At 37.0% G+C, this 26,232-nt stretch overlaps 1 protein-coding gene across 5 annotated transcripts; it reads right to left on the minus strand.

The window, feature by feature from the left end:
* Positions 1-586: 586 nt before the first annotated feature.
* On the minus strand, positions 587-25,172 carry Dora (zinc finger SWIM domain-containing dorado). Of its 5 annotated transcripts, none has more exons than XM_089699934.1 (28): positions 24,877-25,172; positions 23,394-23,642; positions 22,268-22,431; positions 21,723-22,033; positions 20,946-21,141; positions 20,486-20,608; positions 17,966-18,073; positions 17,305-17,562; positions 16,794-16,943; positions 16,419-16,503; positions 15,683-15,891; positions 15,114-15,285; positions 14,192-14,319; positions 13,686-13,903; positions 13,499-13,586; positions 12,939-13,130; positions 12,416-12,544; positions 11,919-12,100; positions 11,387-11,554; positions 9,716-9,828; positions 9,516-9,613; positions 6,230-6,407; positions 5,378-5,565; positions 4,732-4,923; positions 4,083-4,369; positions 3,558-3,791; positions 2,321-2,470; positions 587-1,807 (listed from the first exon to the last, which is right to left on the minus strand). In XM_089699934.1, the coding sequence occupies exons 3-28, from the start codon at positions 22,397-22,399 to the stop codon at positions 1,741-1,743; spliced, it is 4,356 nt and encodes a 1,451-aa protein (XP_089556060.1). In that variant the 5' UTR covers positions 22,400-22,431; positions 23,394-23,642; positions 24,877-25,172; the 3' UTR covers positions 587-1,740. The 5 variants fall into 5 exon arrangements, with proteins under 5 accessions (XP_089556060.1, XP_089556059.1, XP_089556057.1 ...); XM_089699933.1 differs by having other exon boundaries at positions 4,083-4,360; positions 5,378-5,577; XM_089699931.1 differs by having other exon boundaries at positions 5,378-5,577.
* Positions 25,173-26,232: the final 1,060 nt, after the last annotated feature.

Here is a 26,232-nt window from a genome sequence, read left to right on the forward strand (position 1 = left end):
ATCTGTACCGGTCACAAGTTGCACTTTTGAGTTTTTTGGAAGAAAAAAATAAAAAGATCAAGTTCAGTAACTCAAACTGCCCTAATATAATATTTTGACAATCGATTCCTCCTAAAGGCTTCCATGGAGGAATGTGTTTATTTTACCAATTATAGACCTAATTAAGAGAAATCTATCCGTACTGGTCACAAGTTGCACATTTGAGTTTTTTGGAAGAAAGAAATATTTTTTGATCTATTGATGTGGAAATTGTTTGAGCCAAAATCATGTTTTACTGCGTATAACTCAGAAACGGTAGGATATAGGAAAAAATGATTTAGGTATAACTTGTAGATAATTTTATGGCCTTTCAACTTTTGCTTGAAAGTTTTTCTCTAACATGTACCGTTTTTGAGATTTAAGCGCAAAATGAAAAAATGGACCCATTTCCCCCCTCCTCCCACTCCGGGGCTCCTCCTAGTGGCCCGGGGTTTTAGTATGTTTATTACCTAGGGACTCTTGACATGTTTCCGAAGAAACATCTTACGTTCCTAACTCACGCACTCTAGACCCCCCTTGGAGGGACTCATTCAATGGACTAAATGAATAATTATTATTTTACGGACAAAAATTGTCACATAGGGAATCGCTTGGGGATCGATATTTTAGAAATTTCAACGCTTTGACAATATACGACAGTACGGAAGAGAAAATTCACAACGCTTCAATTACATACGCTCCTGCGGTAACTGTTATAATCACAAATTCACACAACGACGTGAATTTGTTACAACGTCCAACCGAATCAATTATTCTCTCAACGACAGGGTGAAAATCGATTTCGTACCAACACATCTCATTACAGATTACAATCACCCTTTGCCAGACAAATTCACACATATTTTAGCGAACGAGTGCCCACAAACAACTGACGAACTCCTAACATTCGTCTTTCACTCGAACCGAAAGTAAGTACGACTCGTTAAAGTTAAATTCGCCGTATTCAACGTAAGCTTAGATTTTAGTTAGATAAGTATCGCGAATTTCGGCTAATGTGTGTAAGCGCAAGAACTTGCGTACGTACTTGCGTATCACACGTAGGCTGTGCGTGTGTGCGTGCGTGCATACATGCACTGTACGCGCGTGTCACGTATGGACGCAGCACGCACGCTAATATACGGCGCGAGACGCATACAAAGGCCGCGTTTGTCATTATTCTGACGTTCATTACTTTATATACCAATACCGGATGTTTAACGTCGAATATTACAACATTCTTCTTCACCGTGAAGAAATGTTATGTCAATAGGATTTCTATTCGATCCCCAACGCCGGGGCCGCAATAAGTGCCATTTATTGAAGTGAAAACTTCTTTAGCGGCGTTGAGCACTTTTTCTGTAATGGGTATAAAATCTTAAACTCGCGTCAGGACACGTGACCTGATCGAAAAAGCGTAAGACGGATACCATTCCAAAATATCAAACATGCTCAACGTTAATAATTAAGTTTTCACTTCTGCCGGCACTCCCGGAGTGCAACCCGTCTTTTTTTAAAATTGAGCGTCACTAGCGCGAGTGACGCTTTCCCTTGTCCTACTAAGAAAGACTTCAACATCCAGTATTGGTACGCAGTAGAGCCGGCGTCACCAGCAGCAGAGCGGGCTCACAGCGAGTGCGCGTGCGGGTGCGGGCGGCGGCGCGGACACGTGTGCGACAGTTTGCGCGCCGAGCCCCGCGCCACACAAACTATCGGCTGCCGACGTCATTTGCCATTCGTCTGCAGCGCCGCGTTCAGTTGCGTCCAGAGGTCCTTCTTGCACGATTTCGACCTGCGTGGGACATTACATGCGTGTCAGTACTCGTCTCTCGTGTCTACGCGTAGCTATGCGACACACATGTTTACGGAATTATTGATACAATACATACATAATAAAATAATGTTTTACGAAATAAAAAAAAATATATAATATATGCGAGACCTACTTTGGGGCACATTAAAAGGCACAAATTATTAACTTCGTGTCGTTTAGTGTGGTGTGGGTGTGGATGTGGATCGTTCTGTCCTGTTTGTGGCAATAGCCAGATTATTTCAGTATATCGCTCCTCGTTTTTCATGTGTACTATTTTCTTTCTTTAATTATACCTGCCGTTAGATATACTTAAACTTGTACAATTAGTTACTATACATCAACTATGTAACAGAGAGACACCAAAACATGATCAAAAACGAGCTTACCCGATTGTATTCTCTTCCGGGCAAATACGAAAGAAATATAATGAGATAGATATAAATGCTTCGAAATTGGATTCAAACGAATGTTACGAGAAAAGAACATATTTACCTGCGCAACGAGGCAAGCCATTCTTTAAACTGTGTATTTCCTTCTGGCGTCAATTGGAACGCCGTGCGAGCAGAGAGGACGATGCCTACGAATTCTTCATACTCCACTGCCGTTAAGTGGTACAGTTTCTGGTGTATACATTGGATGTACCTGCAAACAATAACGAAACGTTTAAATCATTTCATAATTCCAATTAAAGGCGTACATCAAAGTATCTATTATGCGATCCTACTAAGCACGATACTGCACCATTTTTATGTGACGTCATATACATATTATGTTGAGATGAATTTATAATCTAAGTTAAAAATAATGTTATGTATTTAAATTTTCAAAATAAAATAAGCCTAAGTATAATACAAATGTTTAAAAGAACACAGCAAGTTACTTTTTTAAATATGTATTTTACTAATTATTTTATTTCTATTCCGTAGGTGTATGAGGCAAATAAACTATTTTAATAATATTTTTTTTACATTTATACTTATATTAAGACTACTAGTGCGTAGTGGTCATAGAAATCTAAATAACAAGACACTATAGAAGTGCTATAATGTCATTATTAGTATAAAAACCACTGTCGCCAAAATCAACACATTTAAACCGACAGCTAAACAGTATGTACACACAAGTAAACTATGCCTTAGACAGCTTAATTTTAGTGAAAACTAAATTTAAAAAATAAATACATCATTTTATTAAGTAGCCTAACGCACGGTTTTACGGTTTATTTTCGAATAACATTCCCAGGTACATGAGATGTTTTGTTTCTTTTTGTCCAGAAAAAGACAAATTCGAAAAAAATTCGGCTTTTCTACAACAGAGGGCGTTAATTTTCAATAGATATAACTTGGAACCTAAACACATAGAAATAAGGTTGAAATTTGTGTTAAGCGTGATAATAAGAACGGTCGACTGTGTCATTGTTATTTAGATTACTATGGTCACATTCGTATTTCGTAATTACTTGTAAATATTCTTTAATTTTAAGGAAAAACGGCATTATTTCTAAAAAAAATAATTACCGATGAAATGTTATGTTTTATTAGTATAGCAGGATGAATTTCCGCAATGGGAAATGATGAAACACTCTATGTTGACACACGTACGTCTCGAGAGCAACTGAATAGCGACGAACGCACTAGTGGCTTGGAAGTCACCTGAGTGGCGACAAGGTCACGCGTGCTTACGACTTCTAGTGTTTTGTTATTTCGATTTCTATGGTAGTGGTACTCACATCTGCTGACACTTGTGCACGAGCGGCGCCAGCGTGCCGCGCAGGTGCTGCATCACCAGGTGGTGCGGGCCGCCGCGCGCCAGCCAGTGCGCCGACTCCACGCACAGCTCGTACAGCACGAACGGCGACACCACCGAGTTCACCGCGCACACGCAGAACTGGTGCAGGTACTGCGCGCCCAGCCGCTTCGAGATGCGCAGCAGCCACTTCACGTGCTCGCCGTACGGCGGGTTCCTGAGCCACGCGGTTACACCGTAATACATCGTTATAATTTTACACTTTAAATCGTGAAAGTTAAAAGAAATAAAGAAACATGATCATAGCTAGAATGACCAACATTCTTCCGAGTATCTGTAGGTTTGCACAGATTTAAACTTGTGCAATGGCATATGGATAAAATAATTTGAATTTCAAGCTAACATCATATACCATTAAATATGCAATTTTACATTCCAGAAAAAGCAGAAACAAAGCCAGAACACTGCGTGTACATAGCACACGTTCAAATAAAGTGAAACAGATTACCTGCCAAACTTATTCTGCGGCCGGTCGTCATGTACTCTTCTCGCTTGCGTCTCCAACGCGAGCATGCCCACACGATAAGCGGCTAATAGCCGTCTAAGCTGAGCTTGCGGTAAGGCTGGTGGGCCAGCGCCTGGTAATGGTGCCACGCTGCCCATTGGCGCGCCAACGTTGTTACCAGCCACGCCACTCACAGGCACGACGCCCACGCCCACGCCCACGCCCACGCCAGCGTGCCCAGGGTGGGCAGCGGGTAGTGGAGGCGGTATCGGCGCTGGATGCTGGACATACTTTATAATTACAGTAACCTTGTACCAAGTATTGTTTAATAGAGCATATTTATCTAACTTAACATTATAAAAAGCAAGTTAAGTATATTATTACTTTCGATAAGTAAAACAAAAAGACTACGTAAATTTAAACATTACTTCCGCAGCAAAATACCAGTAATGATTTCTTGATTAGCATGGGCTACATTTCTCCCATATTTTTCATGGGAGCGGAAGGTGGGAAGCGGAATGAACAATATTAAAATTAACAGTCCAATATTTTATATGTATTAAGTAACTGAGAATACAAAGTACCTAACTAGTAGGGTAGGAAAACTTGTATCTTTAATTTCTATCGTGACAAAAAGCAAGCCAATACTCACAGAGACATTGACGGGTATGGGCGGCGGCGGGTGCGGCGGGTGCGGCGCCAGCGGCACGTGCGGCGCGAGCTGCGCGTGCTGCGGCGCGTGCGCGGCGTGCGGCGGCACTATGCCGCGCACGAAGTACTGCGGGATCGCGTACTGCGGGCCCGCGTGCGTGGCCGGCGCGCCGCCGTACTGCGGACACTCGAACTGCAATCACACCGACAGTATTGCGATCTATGCGCGCACCTCGTTTTACGCGCTAGCTGGTAGCACGTAATAGAATATGATCTACGTATGATTCTTTATAAGAATGAATATAACATAGGGAGACTATAATATTTAATTTAAAGACGCTATTACCCATCAACGTAATATAAAAAACTAGATTCCTAATCGCCTATTAAAAGGTCAAAAAATATCTGAGTGGCGTTGATTGAAATTAACACCTTATTTTGTGGCAGTAATATGGAAAAAGCAGTAATATGTAACCCATTTCAAACTTTGCTTATTAAACACGTAGGCAGAGTTTTGCTTCGACAATTTTTGCGTGCAATTCTGAATCTAGTAGATTATTGAACGTCACGTTAATGTTATTATAAACATTTTCACTTTTGACTAATATTCATATGAAGTAATAAGATAATGAGTGTGCATCGGTCACCTGCAGCTGGTAGATGTGCGGCGGGTAGTGGTAGGTGAAGGGGTAGGCGAGCGGGTAGGGCAGCGGCACGGCGAGCGGCGGCGGCGCGCGGTACGGCTCGTCCGGCTCGTCCTCGCTGGCCTGCCGCAGGTACAGCTCGTGCCAGTAGCGCGCCACCGTGTACAGCACCTCGGGGTACACGCCGCCGCCTGCGCACGCGCCTTCATCGCTCATTACACATGAATTTCAGATGCGGTATAGACAATACGAGAAACGTATATAGATTTGCAGGCACAGGCATACTACAGGCTATTGTAGAGCTTGTTTACTATGTTTCTTTATTTATTCATAAATAATTGACGGTTTATCTATCAAAATTATTTAAAAAAATAACACTTAAAAACTTGTAAAAGATAAAATTATTAACTAACACTGTTTCTCACTTTAAATGTGAGTAAAATGTTTTAAAAACCACAGCACAGTGTTCAAATAAATAAAAAAACGAGTTACACTCCGGGAGTGCCGGCAGAAGTGATAACTTGATTATTAACGTTGAGCATGTTTGATATCCATCCGTCTTACGCTTTTTCGATTAGGTCACGTGTCCTGACGCGAGTTTAAGATTAAATACCCAACGCCGCTAAAGAAGTTTTCACTTCAAAAACTCAAAATGAAAAATTATATAAAATATATATAGCAATTTTAACTTTATATCGATAAGCTTACACACTACGAAAACAAACACGATAACGGAAAAAAAAGGTTTGAAAACAAATAACTTTAAAAACTCAATTCTAACTCATCACTGCGATACAAAAGCAATAACCTATAACAAACATAGTAACGAGCAATATATAATAAGAGCAAGGCAACCTTTAGCCGCGGCCTCCACTGTGAGACAGGCGCGCTCGAGCATCGCGTCGCTCTGCTCCTTGCACTGCAGCACGGCGCGCTGGATCTCGTTGTAGTTGAGCGCGTGCGCGTGGGGCAGCACCGATAGAGCGAGCTCGGCGGCCGCGCGGACTGTTTGCACGTCGCGACCTGATGACGCCTGGACACAACGAATTGGAAGTTGCTTAAATTATTTAGTAATTTGTAAGTATTAAGTAAATGCTTAAATTATTAGTAATAGTAAATATAAGTGCATCGATATATGCACACATCACCAGTATTGATGATTTCACGGCCGTTGTGTTTATTGAGCTGTGCGCGACTATAGGTATATTAAGAAGAGCTGGAACGTCAACACATTTACACATTGCACATGTTAGGCCGGGAGATACTGACACAAAATTTCGGGTCTTTTGTAACAGGATGGCGGTCTAGAGGGGTCTTAGTACGCAATGACAAAAAGAACAAAAAGAAAGACGCAAAGACAATTTTAGAATTTACCGATAGCCCTTAAAAAAGATGTAGGCGGTAGTGTCATGCCATACTTTGACGATGTGACTTACAGTCCGCCATACCGACGTGAATGCGTTGATTTAAAAAAAACAATTCAACCATTTGTACCGGGCTAAATTTGCACAGGTAACCATCGTCGTGCAGCCATTTACTAAAATCGCCATGCCATACTTTTCGGACGATTCCAAATGGTCGCCATACCGCGGATAATCTGCAAATTTTTGAATTTTTTTTTCTCGCCAAACGATTTGTACCACCCTACATTTTTTTTTTCAACAACTCCTGAATGATTATAAATAGAAGTGTGATAATACCTGTGGGAGGTGACGAATGTGTATAAGATTTTTTTCTTATTGTAAGATTTTATTCGTAGTTTGAACGATTTGTAGCAGTATGGCACTAATTTTTCCCTCTATTAAAAGTATGGCAAATATAATAATGGTCACGTTGCATCATATACTTTCCAAAAATGCCGTACTGGTACAAATCGCCAATTCTTTTCATTTTTTTTTACGTCTTGGCTTAAGTCTTACAATCATCCGCCCCATGTTTGCATTCTGCGATATTTTTTTCTAGGTAGAATTGTATACAAACAAACAGAATATAATGATCCCATACTGTAAAAAATTATTTTACGTATTGTACAGTCGTATTTTTGAAACGTGACGAATAAATTAATTTTTCAAGTATGGCAGCACTTTTTCCCCCTACTAGAAGTATGGCAAATATAATAATGGTCACATTTTATCAAATACTCTCCAAAAATCCAAATGCAATACTGGTACAAATTGTTTGGCGAAAAAAAATTTTTTTTTGCAGATTTTCGGCGGTATGGTGGCCATTTGTAATCGTCTGAAAAGTATGGCATGGCGATTTTCGTAAATGTCTGCACGATGATGATTACCTGTGCAAAAGTTAGCCTGGTACAAATGGTTGAATTGTTTTTTTTTTAAATCAACGCATCGCTTCGGTATGGGGGGCTATAAGTTACACCGGAAAAGTATGGCATGACACTACCGCCTACATCTTTTTTATGGGCTATCGGTAAATTCTAAAATTTTTGTGTTACAAATCGTTTGACTTTCGCTATTTATCCGACGAGTTCGACTAACGCCCACGCGACTAGTCCGCCGGTACCAGCGTTCTGACCATCATTTTTCTTTTAGTCATTGCGTAATAAGACCTCTGTAGAACCGCCATTCTGTTACAAATGACCCGAAATTTTGTGTCAGTATCTCCCGGCCTATGTATGTGTCATATTTTGCAATTGTTTATAAATACAGGGTGATGTAATTGGTGTAGTACGAATATCTAAAAATCTATGAAGAATTTTGTGATACAGTAAATGGAAGAATTATAGACTATTTTACAGTATTTAATAAAATCATTTAATTTTTTGTTCATTTTCATTAGAAATGTCAATTTTTCTCACCAAGGTGGAAATTTGGATGATAAGGATCTTGTTAGAAAAATATAAATTTTGACTAAAATCGGCATTTTTTTTTTCAAAAATCAAATTACTAATTAATAATCAGAGTTATCACATTATTAAAAAAATAAGCCAAACTATCCACCATTTTTACCTACTTGATGCAATCCTCAAAGATCATGGACATAGTGTATTGCGCCTTCTACCATACCATCCAGAACTCAACCCAATAGAGTTACTATGGGGCATAATTAAAGGGAAAGTAGCATCACAAAATGTGAACTTTAACTTGAAAACTGTGGAAGAATTATTTAGAAAGGAAGCAAATGCTATTAGTCTGGATATGTTTAGTGACGTTTGGAGAAAGACGCGAGAACATGAGGAAAAATATATTCAATTAGAACCAAAAGTAGATAATTACACTGACTCATTTATAATAACATTAAGAGATTCCGACAACGAAACATCGAGTTCTTCGAGCGATGAAAGTTACAGTGAAGTAGAAGATTACGATTATGATTAAATAGATTCTTCTTCTTCTCTATAGATACTGCTTTCTGAATTGGTGGTAAATGTTAAAACTGTTAAACTGTTATGACGATTCAAAAGTGCTTCTAGAAGAAGTCTAATTGTATAAATGTTTGAGTTTGAGTTTAAAACCAATAGTGTGAAAATTATACAATAAACATGTAACACATATTTGTTAGCGCGTATTGGTAGGTATTACGTACTTACTACAAATACATATAATATTTCTTAGATATCTTTACTCGACCAAAGTCAGGAATTTAATTATTATTTGATAATTGAATGATTATTAATACTTTTATCCAATTGATTATTATTAGAATAAATAATTAACTTCATCAATTGATTTACTATAATTTTACAGGTAAATTATGAGAGCTTTCATAAGTAATTATATTTGCATATATATATATATATATATATCTACAACGCACCATTTTACAATTCAAGTCTAAAATGAAACTAGAGTCGCATTTATTTTTGAACATACTGTAAGTGAAATTGCATAAGTGTGAGTACTGTGAACATGCCAGCTTTCCCTAATTGACCGATATGCGTGACCTTTTATTAATTAATTATTATTGTGTTTCACGTTAGGATCCCCATAAATGACATGAAAGCCATGGCACTTCATAATAGGGTCGCATATGCATCAGATACGTTAATTTTTATGATTTTAAAATATTCCGATGTAGTAAAACAGTTTCCGGTAATTTCAACCTAAACACGGCGATAAAAATTTAATTTCACACACACTTGAATCCGGTATTATGCATATTTTATAGTGATTCTTTTTACCTTATCTGCTATTCCAGCTGCTTCGGGCGGTGTCAAATGTCCTTCCCATGCATCAATTAAGAATAGAATTGCTGGCGCACCGATATCCATTGCTTGACCTATAATTACATTTATTTAAAAATTATTGAACATTAAATTAGAAACAGAGAATCTTATCAGAAAAAAAAAACGAAATTAAATTTAATTGATAATTTGTTTACCTGTAATCCAGCTTACGTGTGAAGAGTAAGTACGACTCAGCCAATTAGCACTGACGCAGTTGTGAAGACCCAATGCGTACAATCCAAGTTGGAAAGCCGCCATGTGCAAACCCCTGCAAAAATAATTCTGCATGAATATCGATATAATAAAATGTAACAATTTTTTGTAATTCTTATTCCTCGTCTATTCGGCAAAGTTTTAAGCGTGTACACTGTACAATATACTTTGAACGTAACTGTCACGAAATAAGGTAGAGATTGTCTAATCTAAAGCCGGGTCCCCTGCAACGTGTTATCGTGTTAGCTAACACGATAACATGTTTTGCTAACCGAATAGGGGCGTGGCCTAACAGTTTTGTTAGCAAAATCACAATAACATGTTTGCCGAGACGAATGGATAACATCCCCCGCGTTCGCCTGCGGGGAGGGGAAGGAACGCATTTTATGTTCGCACTCACGAGAAGAAGACGTCCGTCCTAATTTATCTATGGTCCGTCCGCCTATATTCTCTTTGACGTCCGCCATAATTGTGTTGATTTTGTAATTTGTGTGACAATTCTCTTTGTTTTGTTTCTGTTGTGTGTGATGGAGTGGAATAAAGAAAATACTTTGTATTTTATACAACTAATTTTATTATTAAACCTATTTTTATTATTTCTTTGGAGAACTAAATCAACTATTGCTAAAACAACTTCCACGTCTTCTTCGTCGGAACTCATTTTTGAAATGAAATAAAAACAATAACAAAAATAGGCGCAGCGGACGAGCGGTTTTGCAAACATGTTTTGGTAACATGTTTCGATAACATGTTTTGTTAGGAAATTGTCGCTGCGGACCCGGCTTAAAAATGAACGCCCCTCCACTAAACTTAATTGTTTCAATGTGTGAGGACAAATAATTATTGAACCACTTTATATGTGTGCGCGCGTCGATTCTACTGCAAACTTTGACACTCGCGCACTGATTTGTCAACTAATCGGGCGATCAGTTCAGGTGCCTAGCATTGTATGGCGGGGAGAGCGCGCTATGTACGGAATGACACGTCCGTTCTGTCGTGCATCGCGTCATTTATGCACTAGTTGGCCAACTGGTCCTGTCGTTCGGGCATGGACGGGACTGGAGGACTGAACGACCAATGAGGCAGACCAATTTGTGTGTATTGCGTCTATACACGTACTTTGAATGTGAGCGTAAACACAGTGGAGGGGCGTTCATTTTTAGATTAGACAATCTCTACATATTAATATTTAATAATTGATAAATCCATCCGCCAACACGCACTTGGCCAGCGTGGTGGATTATGGCCTGTACCCTCATAGGAGGCCCGTGTCCCAGCTGTGGGAACGTATATGGGCTGATGATGATGATGATGATGATGATGATGAATTGATAAATCCATACTAATATTATTAATGCGAAAGTAACTCTGTCTGTCTATTACTTAATCACGCCTAAACTACTGAACTAATTTGCATGAAATTTGGTATGGAGATATTTTGATACCCGAGAAAGGACATAGGCCTACATACCTATACCTTTACCTTTTATTGCGAAATATTATGTACCACGGGCGAAGCCGGGGCGGACCACTAGTAGGTTATAAGTGAGTCTTGTTTATAGTATGTCTATGCCCTAAGTCCATTATATACTTACTGTATTATATTATGTTACCTGTGAGGACCATGATGTTCCCTAGCGCAAGTCGTTTGCGTGAACAGACTGGTGCTAGACGAACCTCCCGCCTTGAACAGCACTGACTTCGCCAACTCGAACATGAAGTGCGCTGACGCTTCTGACGGCTGGTTCGGCACTGATGGGTACTGACGTTTCCCTTTGTATCTGAAATGCAATAAAATCCTCTGAGTATTGACAAAAAATACAGAATTTATCCTAAAATTTTCAATGTTATGCGAAAGAACAAAATATTTCACATTTTACAAATTTCAGTTCTGTTTGTAACGAAAAGTGAATGAATAGTGAATTTATTGATGAGTTTAAAGGAAGTTCTTGATTGTACCACTTCGGCTAGTTTTATTGAACGGTCACAATAGTTTTATTTTTACAGTTCATGAAAACTGCTCTTACATAGTAACAATATATTATCAGATTGTTCGTCCATCCCTAATCAGCGGATACAACATCATCATCCTATTAGCTCATTTTGTGTATGTACAGGGTTTATAACTCGTGCAAATCAACTTACCTAGTATCCTTCAACCTCGGTAGCGATGAATGTGAGCTTGCGTGTTGGTGCGACGAATGCGCAGAGTGTGTAGAATGAGCTGAATGTGCTGAATGCACTGAGTGAGGCCCTGTGGGAGGTGACCCGCTGCTTTCGCCTATAGAGAGACGCTCTATGTCCCCGGAGAGACTGCATACTGGACCCTGGATGGTTTATAGTAACACGTATTAAATTTTGAGCTGTAAAATGTATACAGATGTTAAATTGAATATGTACATCAAAGTTTTTTTTTGACGGTGGTTAAAACCCAAAGTCTACTGATTGTAAAAGTAACTGATTGTAGAGTAACAATTTATAGGATATCTGCGTTACAATATGACCAGCTAGAATTCAGAATAAGGTTTGTAATAACTATGACTGTTGGGCTAAAAATATGCACTAATAACTTTCGTTCATTCACTTAAATACTAACTAAAAGTTTCCAGAAATTACTAAGAATAATATTAATATATACTCACAGCAACAGGCACATTCAGTGGCTGATGATGATAATGATGTTCTGTGCGCGAACTGAACCGCGGATTGCTTGAGTAGTACATGCTGACCATCGGACCTTTCGTCAGTTGATGAATATCACGATCCAATAGCTGTAAAAGATAATTTATTTATTTATTTACCCTTCAATAAAACTATACATAGAAAACTTATTGCTAATTAATATACAAAACAAAAAACAGTATAGTTTATTAGGCGGCCTTATCACTTAGAAGTGATCTCTTCCAGGCAACCTGGGCAAAAGGTAACAAGCTTACTGAAATTACGATAATGTTTTTATAAGATTAACAAACTGTATAATCATCTTTATATTTTTTTATTAATATTTTTTTAGGTTACATTTAAGTAAGTACGTATTTACTATTTTTGTTGTTTTCATGCAACTTATACTCATGTTAATTAAGATAAAAGGAAACTTAGGCAACAACAGCTACATTCCATCGCGATAAAACCAATTATAATATCTAGTATTATTAATCACAATACCTTATTCATAATCCTCGCCAATTTGACGGGGTCGTCCTTATAGAAAGAGAGCAGTGTCAGGGCGAGGTCACCCCGTTGTCGCCTTGTACCCTCACATAATAAGGGATGTTCCGCCTCAGAAACGTTCGCTTTTAGCCCTAGAGCCGCGACCGCCGCTTCGAAGCCTAGCACTTCGTCCGTCATTAGTCTTGCCTGTTAAATAGTTTATGAATTATTTAAAAAACGATAATGATACATTTTTTGGTTGATTTTTTAGTGACTATACCTGTTTAAAAACAGTAGGATTATTAATTTTGTAGAAAACAGACATTTTATAAAACTTTCAACTTAAACAATCACTACATAGTATAAAACAAAGTCGCTGTCTCTGTCCCTATGTATGCTTAAACCTTTAAAACTACGCAACGGATTTTGATGCGATTTTTTTTAATAGATAGAGTGATTTAAGAGGAAGGTTTTAATATATAATTTATTATGTTTTAGACAAAGCGGGCGAAGCCGCGGGCGTAAAGCTAGTATGTTATAAATTATATTTCCTCTTAAACTTTTAATGTACTTACAGGATGTTTATTCTCCGAAGCTGACAAGACGAGAACATCAAACAGGAAACTCGCTAGCGATATGGGTAGTAACGCTGGACCACGGCTTCTGTAGCAATGTTTTTATATTCATTAAATACAAACTTATTGTTAGTTAAAACTGATTGAACCGATGTATTAAACTGATTGAACAAATAGATTTTCTTACCGTAATAGTCCATCTCTGAGTTGTTCCGCCTTTTCTCTTGCTAATGCTAACTGTTCGGCACCAGTAGGCAATTTCTTCAGTAAAGATACCAGTTCTGACTCCTGATTATTAAGTTTCACCTCCAAAGCCTTAGTACTGGCGGGTGGACGTGCCATTTCCAAAGCGAATAAACCCACTCGGAAGGCTAACTCGTGCTGTTCACTGAATTCAGCCAGAACCTTGGATATAAAACGTAATCGTTAATAACGACGCACGTAGCTCGGTAACGTCTTGAGAATTAAAAAATAAAACATAAAAAAATTATATTGTGCGTTGCATTACTATATTGAAACGGAATCAATTGGATTGTCTTGTATGAAAAAAGTTTTTTTATAAGTTGTCAAAATCTTGCTTCATTAAATTTAACTTTCTTTACTCTTCAACAAGCAATTTTTTTCAAGCAGGCAAAATTGTTTCCTTAAAATGCACTTTATTTAATCTAAAAATCATTTAAAAATCATACTCACAGTGCAAAGGAACGCGCACTTGGCCAGCGTGGCTGACGCGAGGCACGACATGCGGTGACTCGCCGCACATAACCGCGGTGACGGCGTGTGCCGGCGACGCGCGCGACGCAACTCCGCCGCGGTCATACCTGCTCCATAAACTGAGGTTACTGAAGTCTTCTTTATCGGGGTTGGAAAAAAATTTAGTGTAACATTTTTTCATTACGCGCCATCTTTGTCGTATCCCTACCACGCGTGATTCGACGTATTTCTGTAAAGTTGCATATAGTAAATTATTTTTTGAAAAATAAGCTCATAAAGAAGTTTCACTTCCTACGTGTGTACACTAGTAGACGCAGATATTTTTTTCTATGTAATATATTCAAGAGTGTAGTTTTGAACATTATATCTATGTATGCATGTGTGTGTGTGTAATATCGAAATAAAAGTGGAACAGGTGAATTGTCTGTTTAAAAGAATTCTAAACTATAAAATACAATTCCATCAAGAGATAAAAAACAAATTATAAATTATAAAAATCGATTCAAGTGATTCTCAATTGTAGTTGATTATGTTCAAATTTGAGTTCGAGAATCATTACGAACCTGAAAAACGTCGTGTTTAATATTTACTGCATTATGCAATGAGGACAAATCACTCTTATACCTTGTTTTGGTCGCTTTAAATGCTCATAATATGAGTCTATAATATGTAGTCGTTTTCAATGAAAAAGTTCGGTCTACTAGCCTACTGTAATTTATGTCTGCTATGCACTGTTATATTTTACACCATATTTATGAACAATCAGCTTCACAATTTCAGCTTTATTTCTATTTATCATGCTCATCATGTACTATCATTTTTTACGCCCCATTTCTGCACTTTTCCACAATCAAATCTTTATTCGTATTTAATCCCTTGTCTCATCCACTGATATATGTACCTAACAAGGCAGGCGGTCTCGCCAGCAGATCCCTCGCCAGACTGGCGCCGAGCGCGCACGCATCCCGCGCGTGTCCGTGCGCGTGCAGCCCCTCCGCGCGCGCGAACTGCACCTCCCACCCGCACTCCCAGCTCGCGCCGCTGCCGCCTGCGCCGAGACCTGATCCTCCTTGCTACAAGTGGACAAAAAGATTGTTAAAATGATGAAAATAATAAACATAACAAAATATAAACTAATAAATAACTCAAAAATAAAAACTGACCTCAATTTTATTACAACACCTACACAGCTGAATGATATTAGCAAAAAATAACCAACACGTATAGATGCTGGGATGCGTGTTTGAATGTTAAACATAATTTTCAACAACATTCTTGAAAATTCTGAACTGTTAAGTCATATACAACCAGTAGGGAAACTTCATACATCACGTTCGAAATGACTCACGCACACGAGCAAGCGTGTTTACGAGAATCGTAAGGGCATTCTTATATCTGTCAATTGTGATAATACCCTTACGCTTTCGAACGTGTTGTATGAAGTTTCCCAACTGGTTATTGTGCACTCACCCCGTTCATCAGAGCCACGCCACCATCCGCGATGCGCCTAGCGGCGTTCGCGTCATAGTAATACAGGTGACACTCATCGTCCGATACTGAGTCGTCCCGCGGCTGTCGCGCGTCGTCGGACGAGCCCTGCGGCGAGGTCGAGTCCTGCGAGTCCGTGTCACCACCGTCTGCACCGCTCACTTGCATCTCTTCTTCGTTCTCGCAGAAACCTGCGTATTTTGTCATGTTATATCAATCCATACTAATATTATAAATGCGAAAGTAACTCTGTCTGTCTGTCTGTTACTCAATCACGCCTAAACTACTGAAACAATTTGCATGAAATTTGGTATGGAGATATTTTGATACCCGAGAAAGGACATAGGCTACCTTTTATTGCAAAATATGTACCACGGGCGAAGCCGGGGCGGACCTCTAGTATACTATATACGATATTAGTATATAATATCATAGTGTGATAATGTATAATATATCACACTATGATATTATGTACTAATATCTAACTTTGCAACTTCAAGTTTTACCTTTGAATCGAATCGAAATCGAATGTTAATGTAAGACACACTCAAACAATGTTGTACACTCAAAATTGTGTGTGCAATATGATAATTTACATGTGTGGTTGGATCTTTGGCTTTATGATATAATGTTGAAATTGTGATATTCCATAAAATTGCATAATCGATTCAACGTGTGTGCAAGTCCAAAATTATAGTATCATAAACATATTGTTTACCTTCAGAAGATACACTAGAATGATTTCCATCACTAGGGCCTGGATCTCTAACTGGTTCGCCTACACCGTCTCCCGATCCACACGCCTACAATAAGTTCAAAAACATGTTAGTAATTCTTCAGTTTATTAGCACTAATTATGTATTTTTTATTTAAGTAAATCTCGATGTTTGTAGTACCTTGAATCTCCTCTGTACTTTATTTTTATTTTTTATTAAATAAGTATTTATAAATAAGGAATAGACTCCCAAATAAGAAAATTAGCTATATATTCGGTGGGAAAGATAAGTTGATATTTGAAATGCTTATTTCAATGCTTATTAACAAACATTCCTAAAATATTATTTTTATTTTTTTGACATATATAAGAACTTACCTCATTAGAGGGTCCAGCTATTGCCAGATCAACATTGATGCGACTAGTTCTATTGACTAGTGTCCGATGACCTTGCATCGACGGGTCTGGGTTAGTCAGTCGATAGCTAAGCGACATCTCGTTATTAAGTACTGCTTTTGACGAGTTAACCTGAAAAAATATAAGTTAGTAGGTACAGAATTAAAAATATGTGCAGTTAGTTCTGCTCGTAATCATTATCAAGTTGACTTTAAGGCCGGCCGTACACGGACCGCTTCAAGCAGTTGAGACCGACGGCTTGAAGCCACGACCGCGCGGTGAACTATAGACATTCATTCACTGCCGTACACGGACTGCTCGAGCCGTCGCGACCGCTTCAAGCCGTCAACTGCGCGGTTTGTATCGACAGCTCGAGCAGTCAACGACCGACTGCTCGAGCAGACCGTGTTCGTCGCTCAGACGTTAACTGCTCGAGCCGCCCGTGGATGACCGCTCTAAGATTCTATTATATCAGTTTTATTTTAAAACTCACCTGATGTACACTATCAATCTGTTTATCAGAATGTCTGAATATAGTGAACGGACTGTGGTACAACGGATTTAAGTCCTTAGTGTAAGTAACTCCGACGATCTGATAGTCATCCCACTCGAGGAAGCAAGCTTCCATAGCTGGGTTAAAGCCTGGGAATACTTCGTTCTCACTAATGCCGTTGATAAATGGCGGGTGTGAGTGCGTGCGCCCGTGGCGCGGGTGTGACGAGTTTATGTGGTTGTTTCGATTCTTAGCAACCTGGAAATTATTATGAAACTTTAGAAGTGATAGGTAGATAGTACAAGATAAACAAATAAAGTAGGATGTATATAGGTTTTATTTTCAATTAAGAATATGTGCATTATCGCATATATTCTTAATGTAAAATTATTATATTACGTAGATGTTATCAATTGCATTTATAATAGCAGTTAAAAAGGTTATAATCTAGATTCAATAACACACAGTATGCATGTAAAGTTCTTTTATATTTCAGTCAGACAGTATACACAATACACAAGTGTTAATTTTTCAACTGGCCTTCGAAACACAGTTTACCACTAGTTCGAAGGTCAGGGTCTGATCATAATGCTGTACCTGTTTCTTGAAAAATAATTTTTTGTTTTATTTTTTACTTTTTTAATTTGATAATTATTCATACCTTATCCAAAACCTTCATATGCCATTGAGTGAACTGTTCATGTAATGTGTCCCTCTCGTGCGGCGCCAGACCGGGATTCAAAGCAGCGAGACGCCACAGAACAACCACCTAGTAAAATGCGTTCATTTTTATAAGAAAAACTAGCGGTCCGCCCCGGCTTCGCCCGTGGTACATATTTACGTTTTCTCTACATAAGAACCATCCTCGTACTTCAAGGAATATAATAAAAAAAGAATTATCGAAATCGGTTCAGCCGTTCTCGAGTTATGCGCTTACCAACACATTTTGCGATTCATTTTTATATACAGGGTGTCCCAAAAAGTAGTGATGAACGGAAGCTGGGAGGTAGAGGACCAAGAGGGCTATCCGAATCACCCCCATGTGTGTTATGCGATTTTTCGTATTTTCGGAGTTATTACATTTTTTTCAATTTTTCATCTATCGCCGAGTACGATGCGATTTTTATTTATGGTGACGTGAATTATTGCGCTAGATGCTTGATTTTTTTTGTGTGCTAAGCTGAAAAATAGGCCAATTCAGTATGGTAACATTTACTATCGTTAGATCTTCGAATGGAATAAAAAAAAGAATTAAATGCCGAGAAAGATAAAATTACCTAGTATGTTCATAACTTCAAGAGCCCATAAAAAAATAAATTCACATAAAAAAGGTTTTCCATTTGGCTTTTAAAAACTTGCTCTATCGATCAGGTAGCTACTCTAAAAATTTCATTTTATTATTCAGAAGGCTTCAATCGAAAAATTGAAATCTAAATGTGGTAAGTGCAAAATTTTTATTAACATGATGATCATTAAAACCAATAAATAGGTGTTAAATTACCAGAATTTTTTTAAAATAGCCCCGCTGTTGCTCAATGCAAGTGCGAAATCACCGTAAAAAGTTGTCTTTTTAATGTCTAAATGCTCTTTTATCATTTCTAATGGTTTCTTCTGATACTATGAATTTCCGGGTTATTTCGTCCAAATTGTGGCATTCTCTCAAGTAGCCGAGGTCTTTTTAGTATCCCCATTGAAACAAATCAATGGGGTTTAGGTCGAGGGACCGTGGAGGCCAGGCTTTAAAGCAGGCGTCACCGGCGCATGCGCAGGCTGCAACGACCAATCCATCTTTCAGGGTATTTTTGCCCTTTAGCCTGGCCTCCACGGTCTCCGGACATAAACCCTATTGATTTTTTTCTGTGGGGATACTACAAAGACGAGAGACTGCCACAATTTGGACGAAATAACCCGGAAATTCATAGTAGCAGAAGAAACCATTAAAAATGATAAAAGAGCATTCAGACATTTAAAAGACAACTTTTTACGGTGATGTCGCACTTGCATTGAGCAACGGCGGGGCTATTTTAAAAAAATTCTGGTAATTAAACACCTATTTATTGGTTTTAATGATCATCATGTTAATAAAAATTTTGCACTTACCACATTTAGATTTCAATTTTTCGATTGAAGCCTTCTGAATAATAAAATGAAATTTTTAGGGTAGCTATCTGATCGATAGAGCAAGTTTTTAAAAGCCAAATGGAAAACCTTTTTTATGTGATTTTATTTTTTTATGAGCCCTTGAAGTTATGAACATACTGGGTAATTTTATCTTTCTTGGCATTTAATTCTTTTTTTTATTCTATTCGAAGATCTAACGATAGTAAATGTTACCATACTGAATTGGCCTATCTTTCAGCTTAGCACACAAAAAAAATCAAGCATCTAGCGCAATAATTCACGTCACCATAAATAAAAATCTCATCGTACTCGGCGATAGATGAAAAATTGAAAAAAACGTCATAACTCCGAAAGTACGAAAAATCGCATAACATAAATGGGGGTGATTCGGATAGCCCTCTAAGTCCTCTACCTCCCAGCTTCAGTATATCACTACTCTTTGGGACACCCTGTATAAGATTAAGATATAAGAACTCAAAATTCGCTAATTGCATTATATTATACTTTTAGCTTGATTTATTTAATACTTCCCATAACAAAATTGCAATAAAAAAAGACATATTCTCACTATGATAAGTAAGATTCAAAGTTTTAAGTATGGTTTTAAAACTTTGAAAAGCTAGATACTTTAAAATAAATTATTTCTCCATGCATTAAGTGGGCAGTTTTACAGTATTTTGCAGCATAATTACCGTCTTACGAGAGGACGTGAAGTGCTCCAATTTACGTTATAAGAACTTGAGTAAGTTACCTATTGTGAGAAAGTTTCCATAAAGTATTTCATATCATTTTTAGTTGTGTGTAACTTTAGATGTAAATATAATATCTAGATAATCTATTAGTTGCTAAACCTACAACATTGTTGGCATTCCAAAATTAGATGGGCAAGGTAAGTGACATAGAAGAAAATATAATTATTTTTTAAGTAATTATTATTATTACTTTTGTATCAAACTTCATTGTTGCTCCGCTTCTGTCGGTCGTAGCGTGATATATTACCTCTTCCTCTATATAGGATGAACACAAAAATAAAACGCCTTTATAAAATTTAATTATTTACCTCATCACAAAGCGAAGAGCACGCATGCTGTGCAGCGGAGTTACCACTACCACCGTGCTTGCCGCCCGTACCACCGCCCCACGCAACCAGCGCCGCTTTAGTGCTGTACCACCACACTATTATCTGCGGATTTAATATTCATTTAGTGATAAGTTGGTCTTTAAATTATAGTGTTCAATGAAATATTGTGAGGCGTTATCGTGATCCACAATTATATTGTATATAAAAGTTAAATTAAAAATAGCCATGAGCACTTTTTGATAGGTAAATGATCATAGGCATATTTGTTTATAAATTACCTGTTCGCAAGCCATGACCTCCTCAGTGATGATCTCAAGCAGCGGTATAGCATTGCGGTCGCTGCGCTTGAACATCTCCCGTACTATAGAGAGGAGATTCCACATGCCCTCCTGCTCGCGGCCCCGCAGCTTTACGTCATTATAACGTGTATAAAAATTACCTGTTCACAAGCCATAACTTCCTCCGTGATGATCTCGAGCAGCGGTATAGCGTTGCGGTCGCTACGCTTGAACATCTCCCGTACTATAGAGAGGAGATTCCACATTCCTTCGGGCTCGCGGCCCCGTAACGGGCGAAGAAGTGACGACCACTCAGCTGCTGCTGGTGGTGCGCTCGTGCTTAGGTAGTTTACGTCACTATAACGTGTAAAACGGGGAAATAAATAAATAAATATTATAGGACATTATTACAAAAATCGACCTAGTCCCACAGTAAGCTCAATTAAGGCTTGTGTTGTGGGTACTAGGCGACGATAAATATAATATTTAATAAATACATATATAGATAATAACACCCAGACCCAAGAACAAATAATTGAGTTCGTCACACAAATATTTGCCCTGACCGGGGATCGAACCCGGGACCGTCGGCTCAGTACGCAGTTACTTTACCACTGCGCCAACCGCGTCGTCAAAATGTTTAGTGGGTTGTTCTTGTAGGCTTTAGGATTGTGAGTTTGGCTGTAGGGATGAATGTCAGTTTTAATGAATGATGTGATGATACTTTAAGTTCATGCTGGTAGAAGTTATAGTGTCTGCTTGGAACGAATTTCTAAGAGAATTAATTGTTTTTAAAAAATTATGTTTTGTTAAATTTAATGGTCTAATACCTTCAGATTTAATATTTCCTGTTGTACATTTAAATAATTTTACATGAATTTTCGATGATGCAATGATGTTTAAATATTTAGATGTTTGTAGTAAAGGAATACAATTACCTAAATACGATAGGCGTCGGAACACAGAATTTGACTAATATTTTATTAATATTATTATGTAAAGTCTTTTCGTCCAGGAACCACGAGGTATATTCATAGGCTGAGGCTCCGGCCGTGGGATCTGGTGCGCCGCACGTTGTGTTTATTTGGTTTGGTTGCGCCGATAATAATTCATCCAATATCTTTTGAGCTGTTGGTAATATTTGACGAGGCAATTCTGATATGAGATACTGTGCAAACTTCTGCAATTGATCTCTCCGTAATCTCTGTAGAGACTCTGATACTGGTGCCCTGAGACATACTTGAGTTGGCTAGAAAATCAAAATAGTTTATTATACATTGATTTGTTACATAAGGACATGTTCTTCTCATTAAATACTGTGTATTGTTGCAGTACAAGGTCTAGTTCTCATATAAGATTTTATTTTAATTAGATTCATATATAAGTTAATTTATTTTTAGAATATTGGTATTGATGTTTCTATTTATTATTTAATACTGGCTTGTATACATTCCACTGACATTTCTATACACATTGAACTCACCAAATGTATTCTAAACAGGCAAACAGCAACAATATGTGAACACCAATGAGCTGACGATGAACAAGTACAGTTACAGGACGATATCTTTTGTCTGTCAAATGTTACTGCTACGTTAAATTGTGTTCTTGCCATTGTAAGTGTGACAGTCGCCGATAAGTGGAATCCTAGAAAATTTCCTTATATTTAATACTTATTATATATAAATAAATCAAACCGAAAATTCCACAATTCTTAATTTATTATATACTATAGTCCTTTCCACCTAAGATGATTTCTGTGACACATCGATTTTTGACACGTGTAGAGATGTCTTTACTGAAATCATATCAATTGTTTCCGATAATCGATAAAATTTTATATGGAAATGAAATCGATTTGAATAAAGTACCAAAATTAGTTTTTTCGGCATTTCGCCAACAATTAACTAAGGAAACTTAGCAAACAACAGCAACAAAAAGTCAACAATAACAATTAGTAACAATAACAGAATACCACGTAAAGTATCAATATAAAAATGAAACTTGTATACAAGGCTGACGCACTCGTACAGACGATTGACTCGATTGACAAACGATCACAAGATGAGTGCCGATTATATGATTTTCCAACTCTATGATTTTTCAACGATCCATTTCATGTACATGAATTGCGTAGGTATTATATTTTTGTGTTATTTTATTTTATTTTTCATTATATTAAACTAAACAATACTGTTTTTGATTTATAAGCTTAAGATGTTTCATTTTTATATTTTTGGTAATAATGCCGCCATAAAATAAAAATATTATGCACTAAAATTATTTTGACTTTTTAAACATAAAATACGTAATTCGGAACACGATGAAGTGTCACAGGAATCATCATAGGTGAAAAGGACTATAATGTTTTGCTTAATCTATTTTCCTTATTAACTACCAATAAGAGAACAAGTAAGTTCCATTCTAGTCCATTATATTACATTTTTAGGGCTTTACGCAAATATCATATTGAAAACATAAATAAGCATTAGAATAAACAACAAATAAAATTTTTTTGAGGTCAAAGAAAATCCAACACTACAGTTTTTTTTTATGTTTCTTCAGACTTAAGGCTAAGTATAATTATAAAAATCTGTTTATTTGCATACCAATCTGTAACACATCTTTAACAGCTTTATCTCTAAATAAATGTTCTCCTCTTTGAAATTCATCTGCAGATCCATTAGCAAGGCAGGAGTATAATCGTATGTCATCTTCACTGTCAGGGAAACTCCAGAAGGCAATTTGTAATTGAAGTTGCTCCGGCACAGGTGGATACACATGTTCTACCAGTTCAAATGGTATGTGACTAGCTACACATTTCGCCGCTAACTCACTTAGTGTAGACACAGATTTTTCTGTTAAAATAAATATACAGGTTAGATCAGAATTCATAACATTGAGAATATGAGTAAATTAAGTTAACTCTAAATAGAGCAGTATACACAAACATAACTGTTAATATAATTTATACTTTGTTTTGTTACCTTTTGATAGAACTATCTTATATTACCTATGGTCTGAAACCAATAATTTAAAGTGAATGAATGTGTAACTTTTACTTTTAAATGCATTATTTAATAATAATATATAACTACTATAATCTTTAAAAAAGGAATAAATATTTTTTTCTCATATACAGTAGGCGCGCGATAATCCGGCGCTCGCCAATCCGGCACGCTCAGTAGTCCGGCACTTCGGGACTCAGAGAGCCCGCTCTATAATCCGGCATTTTACATAGCTGACCGCCGGATTACTGAACGAAAACGTCACAAATGATGAACCTAATATGTAATTTTAATACTTATTTAATTAATATTTTAATTAATTTATGTATTTTTTTATAATAAATTCAACTTACGTATTTTAAACTGAACTGTACTTACTTATTTTAAATATGAAGTCTTATTTCCTATACTAATTCGATAATCCGGCATTTCCGACAATCCGGCATAGAGGAAAAATTGCCGGTGCCGGATTAGCAAGCGCCTACTGTACCTATTCTTACATAACACATTACTATTGGGCTATACATATAGGTACTTAAAATAATCACCTATAATGGTGTCACAGTAAAAGCATGTTTCAGAAACTAGATTTTTGTACTAAATAGTGATGTGGTGTATTTAAATAAATATAACTGTAAGTACTATTTTCATTTACATAAATATTTACTTCTTGTAGAATGTTATCAAAATAGTAAAGAAGATTTCAGTGAAAGTTGTGAAAGTTTCTAAGATGACATCATAGTAACCATTCACTGATATAATTTATAAGAATTAAACAAGTCTCCACTTAACAAAGAAAATGCAGCAAAACAAACAAGAAACAACAACAGCAAGTTTCAAACCAAAGGTATTATTAACTGCTCAATCCAGTCAAAGGTAAATGACTTTACAGCACCTGTTCTTTATGTCAATGTACATACATTACATACATAATAGAACACAATGAATGCTCCAATGAAATCATAACATAAAAAATATAACTAGTATCAAATACACTCAAAATGAAAAATGCACAATGTGTATAATTAAATTTAAGTATATATTTTTTTTAAACAAAACGGACACAAAGGATCAGCTGTCCTACCTTGAGTGCTTTTTTTCGTCGGACGAGGCGCAAAGGAATTTGGTAAATTGGGTCTTCTCCAACCTCGCCAGTTATTACATAGGCTTTCGGGTTCTGAACTCCAGCTACACAAAGAATCTTCTTCAAATCTTTCCGAGTCTTCAAAACTGAAGTGGTCTCCTTCTTCCCAATCAAGTAAGGGTGATCCCACGTCCACCGGGACAGCTGCTCGTCCCGCCTTCCCATTATTATTTGATGGCCCCGCCACTTTATCAGAATATATTCCAAATTTATAAGATTTAATTCGCTGGATCACTTCAGCGAACCACTATCGGGGTATCCACTATCACTAAACAGACATGCTTAATACACACTTAAGTTTGTATGTAGCTGTTTAAACTCTTCGTATTTGTGATGTAATAAAGTAAAATGCATCACAAACTTGGAGAACTGAAACACTTCCTATTCAGAAATCAAATAATTCAAATAAATTCCTATGAAGTACAATAACAAATATGGCCGTGCAACGTCCCAGTCCGACAGCCCTTTCGAGTTTCGTTTCGTATCGTATCAGTGTATAGGTACATACCTACTATAGAATTCTTTGTTTCCTACGTTTCGTATGATCAAAAGTTCATTGTCTCGTAGTGGTGTTACTGACATGTCGATAGATGGCAACTAAATCAATTTCGACTAACAGAACCAGATGCTGTAAAAATAAATACCGATCTTTTGAGACACCCACACATTTTAAACTGTGAGATAGATATTTATTGATATTTATTAGATTACAATTATTTTATAGAAAATCAAACTGTTTTGATTTAGAACTTGAAAAGATCACCAACAAAGAATATATTAAGGTATGTACTTATGGATCTTGAGATAAATGATTTACGCAAGAACTTAGCGCAAGAGCATCGAAATATAGATTACAATAATTATTATGTTAAACCTTATAATATTACAGTACTTAGAGTATATATTATTACAATAGTATAGAGCGAGTGTATTGCACAAATTGCATAGAGTGCGCATCGTAGGCAGATGAGCTATAGATAATATAGAGATGTGTGTGTGACAAATAGGGATGGGTATAGGTATCAATTGCGTGTTGAACTATCGATAAGTTATGTAAATAAATATGTATCATAAGTAAATTTTATGTTCAATAAGTTATTAAAGGAAAAATATATGAATAAAGTATAAATATGTAATTTTAAATTTTTTTACCAACTGAATAAAGTTTGTTTATTCCATTTGAATATTAAATATTATAGTATAAGAAATTTTCGTGTCCCTTCGTCCAGCATACTCACCATGGAATCCTGATATTTCATGAATGTCAAAAAACTGTTCTGAAATAGTGCTAAATAG

This window comes from Colias philodice, chromosome 10, assembly GCF_061535455.1.
Source record: "Colias philodice isolate Cphi_HAF_F1 chromosome 10, ilColPhil1 Martin Lab GWU primary, whole genome shotgun sequence".
NCBI classification, from domain to species: domain Eukaryota; kingdom Metazoa; phylum Arthropoda; class Insecta; order Lepidoptera; family Pieridae; genus Colias; species Colias philodice.

Excerpts from the sequence above, each read along its gene's own strand:
- Dora (XM_089699931.1), bottom strand. The coding sequence starts at position 22,399 with ATGGCAAGAACACAATTTAACGTAGCAGTAACATTTGACAGACAAAAG. Across the intron at positions 16,504-16,793 it reads TAGCTGGACCCTCTAATGAG|GCGTGTGGATCGGGAGACGG; the intron begins GTAAGTTCTTAT and ends AACTTATTGTAG. Across the intron at positions 14,320-15,113 it reads GAGACCGCCTGCCTTGTTAG|GTATGACCGCGGCGGAGTTG; the intron begins GTACATATATCA and ends TTTATGGAGCAG.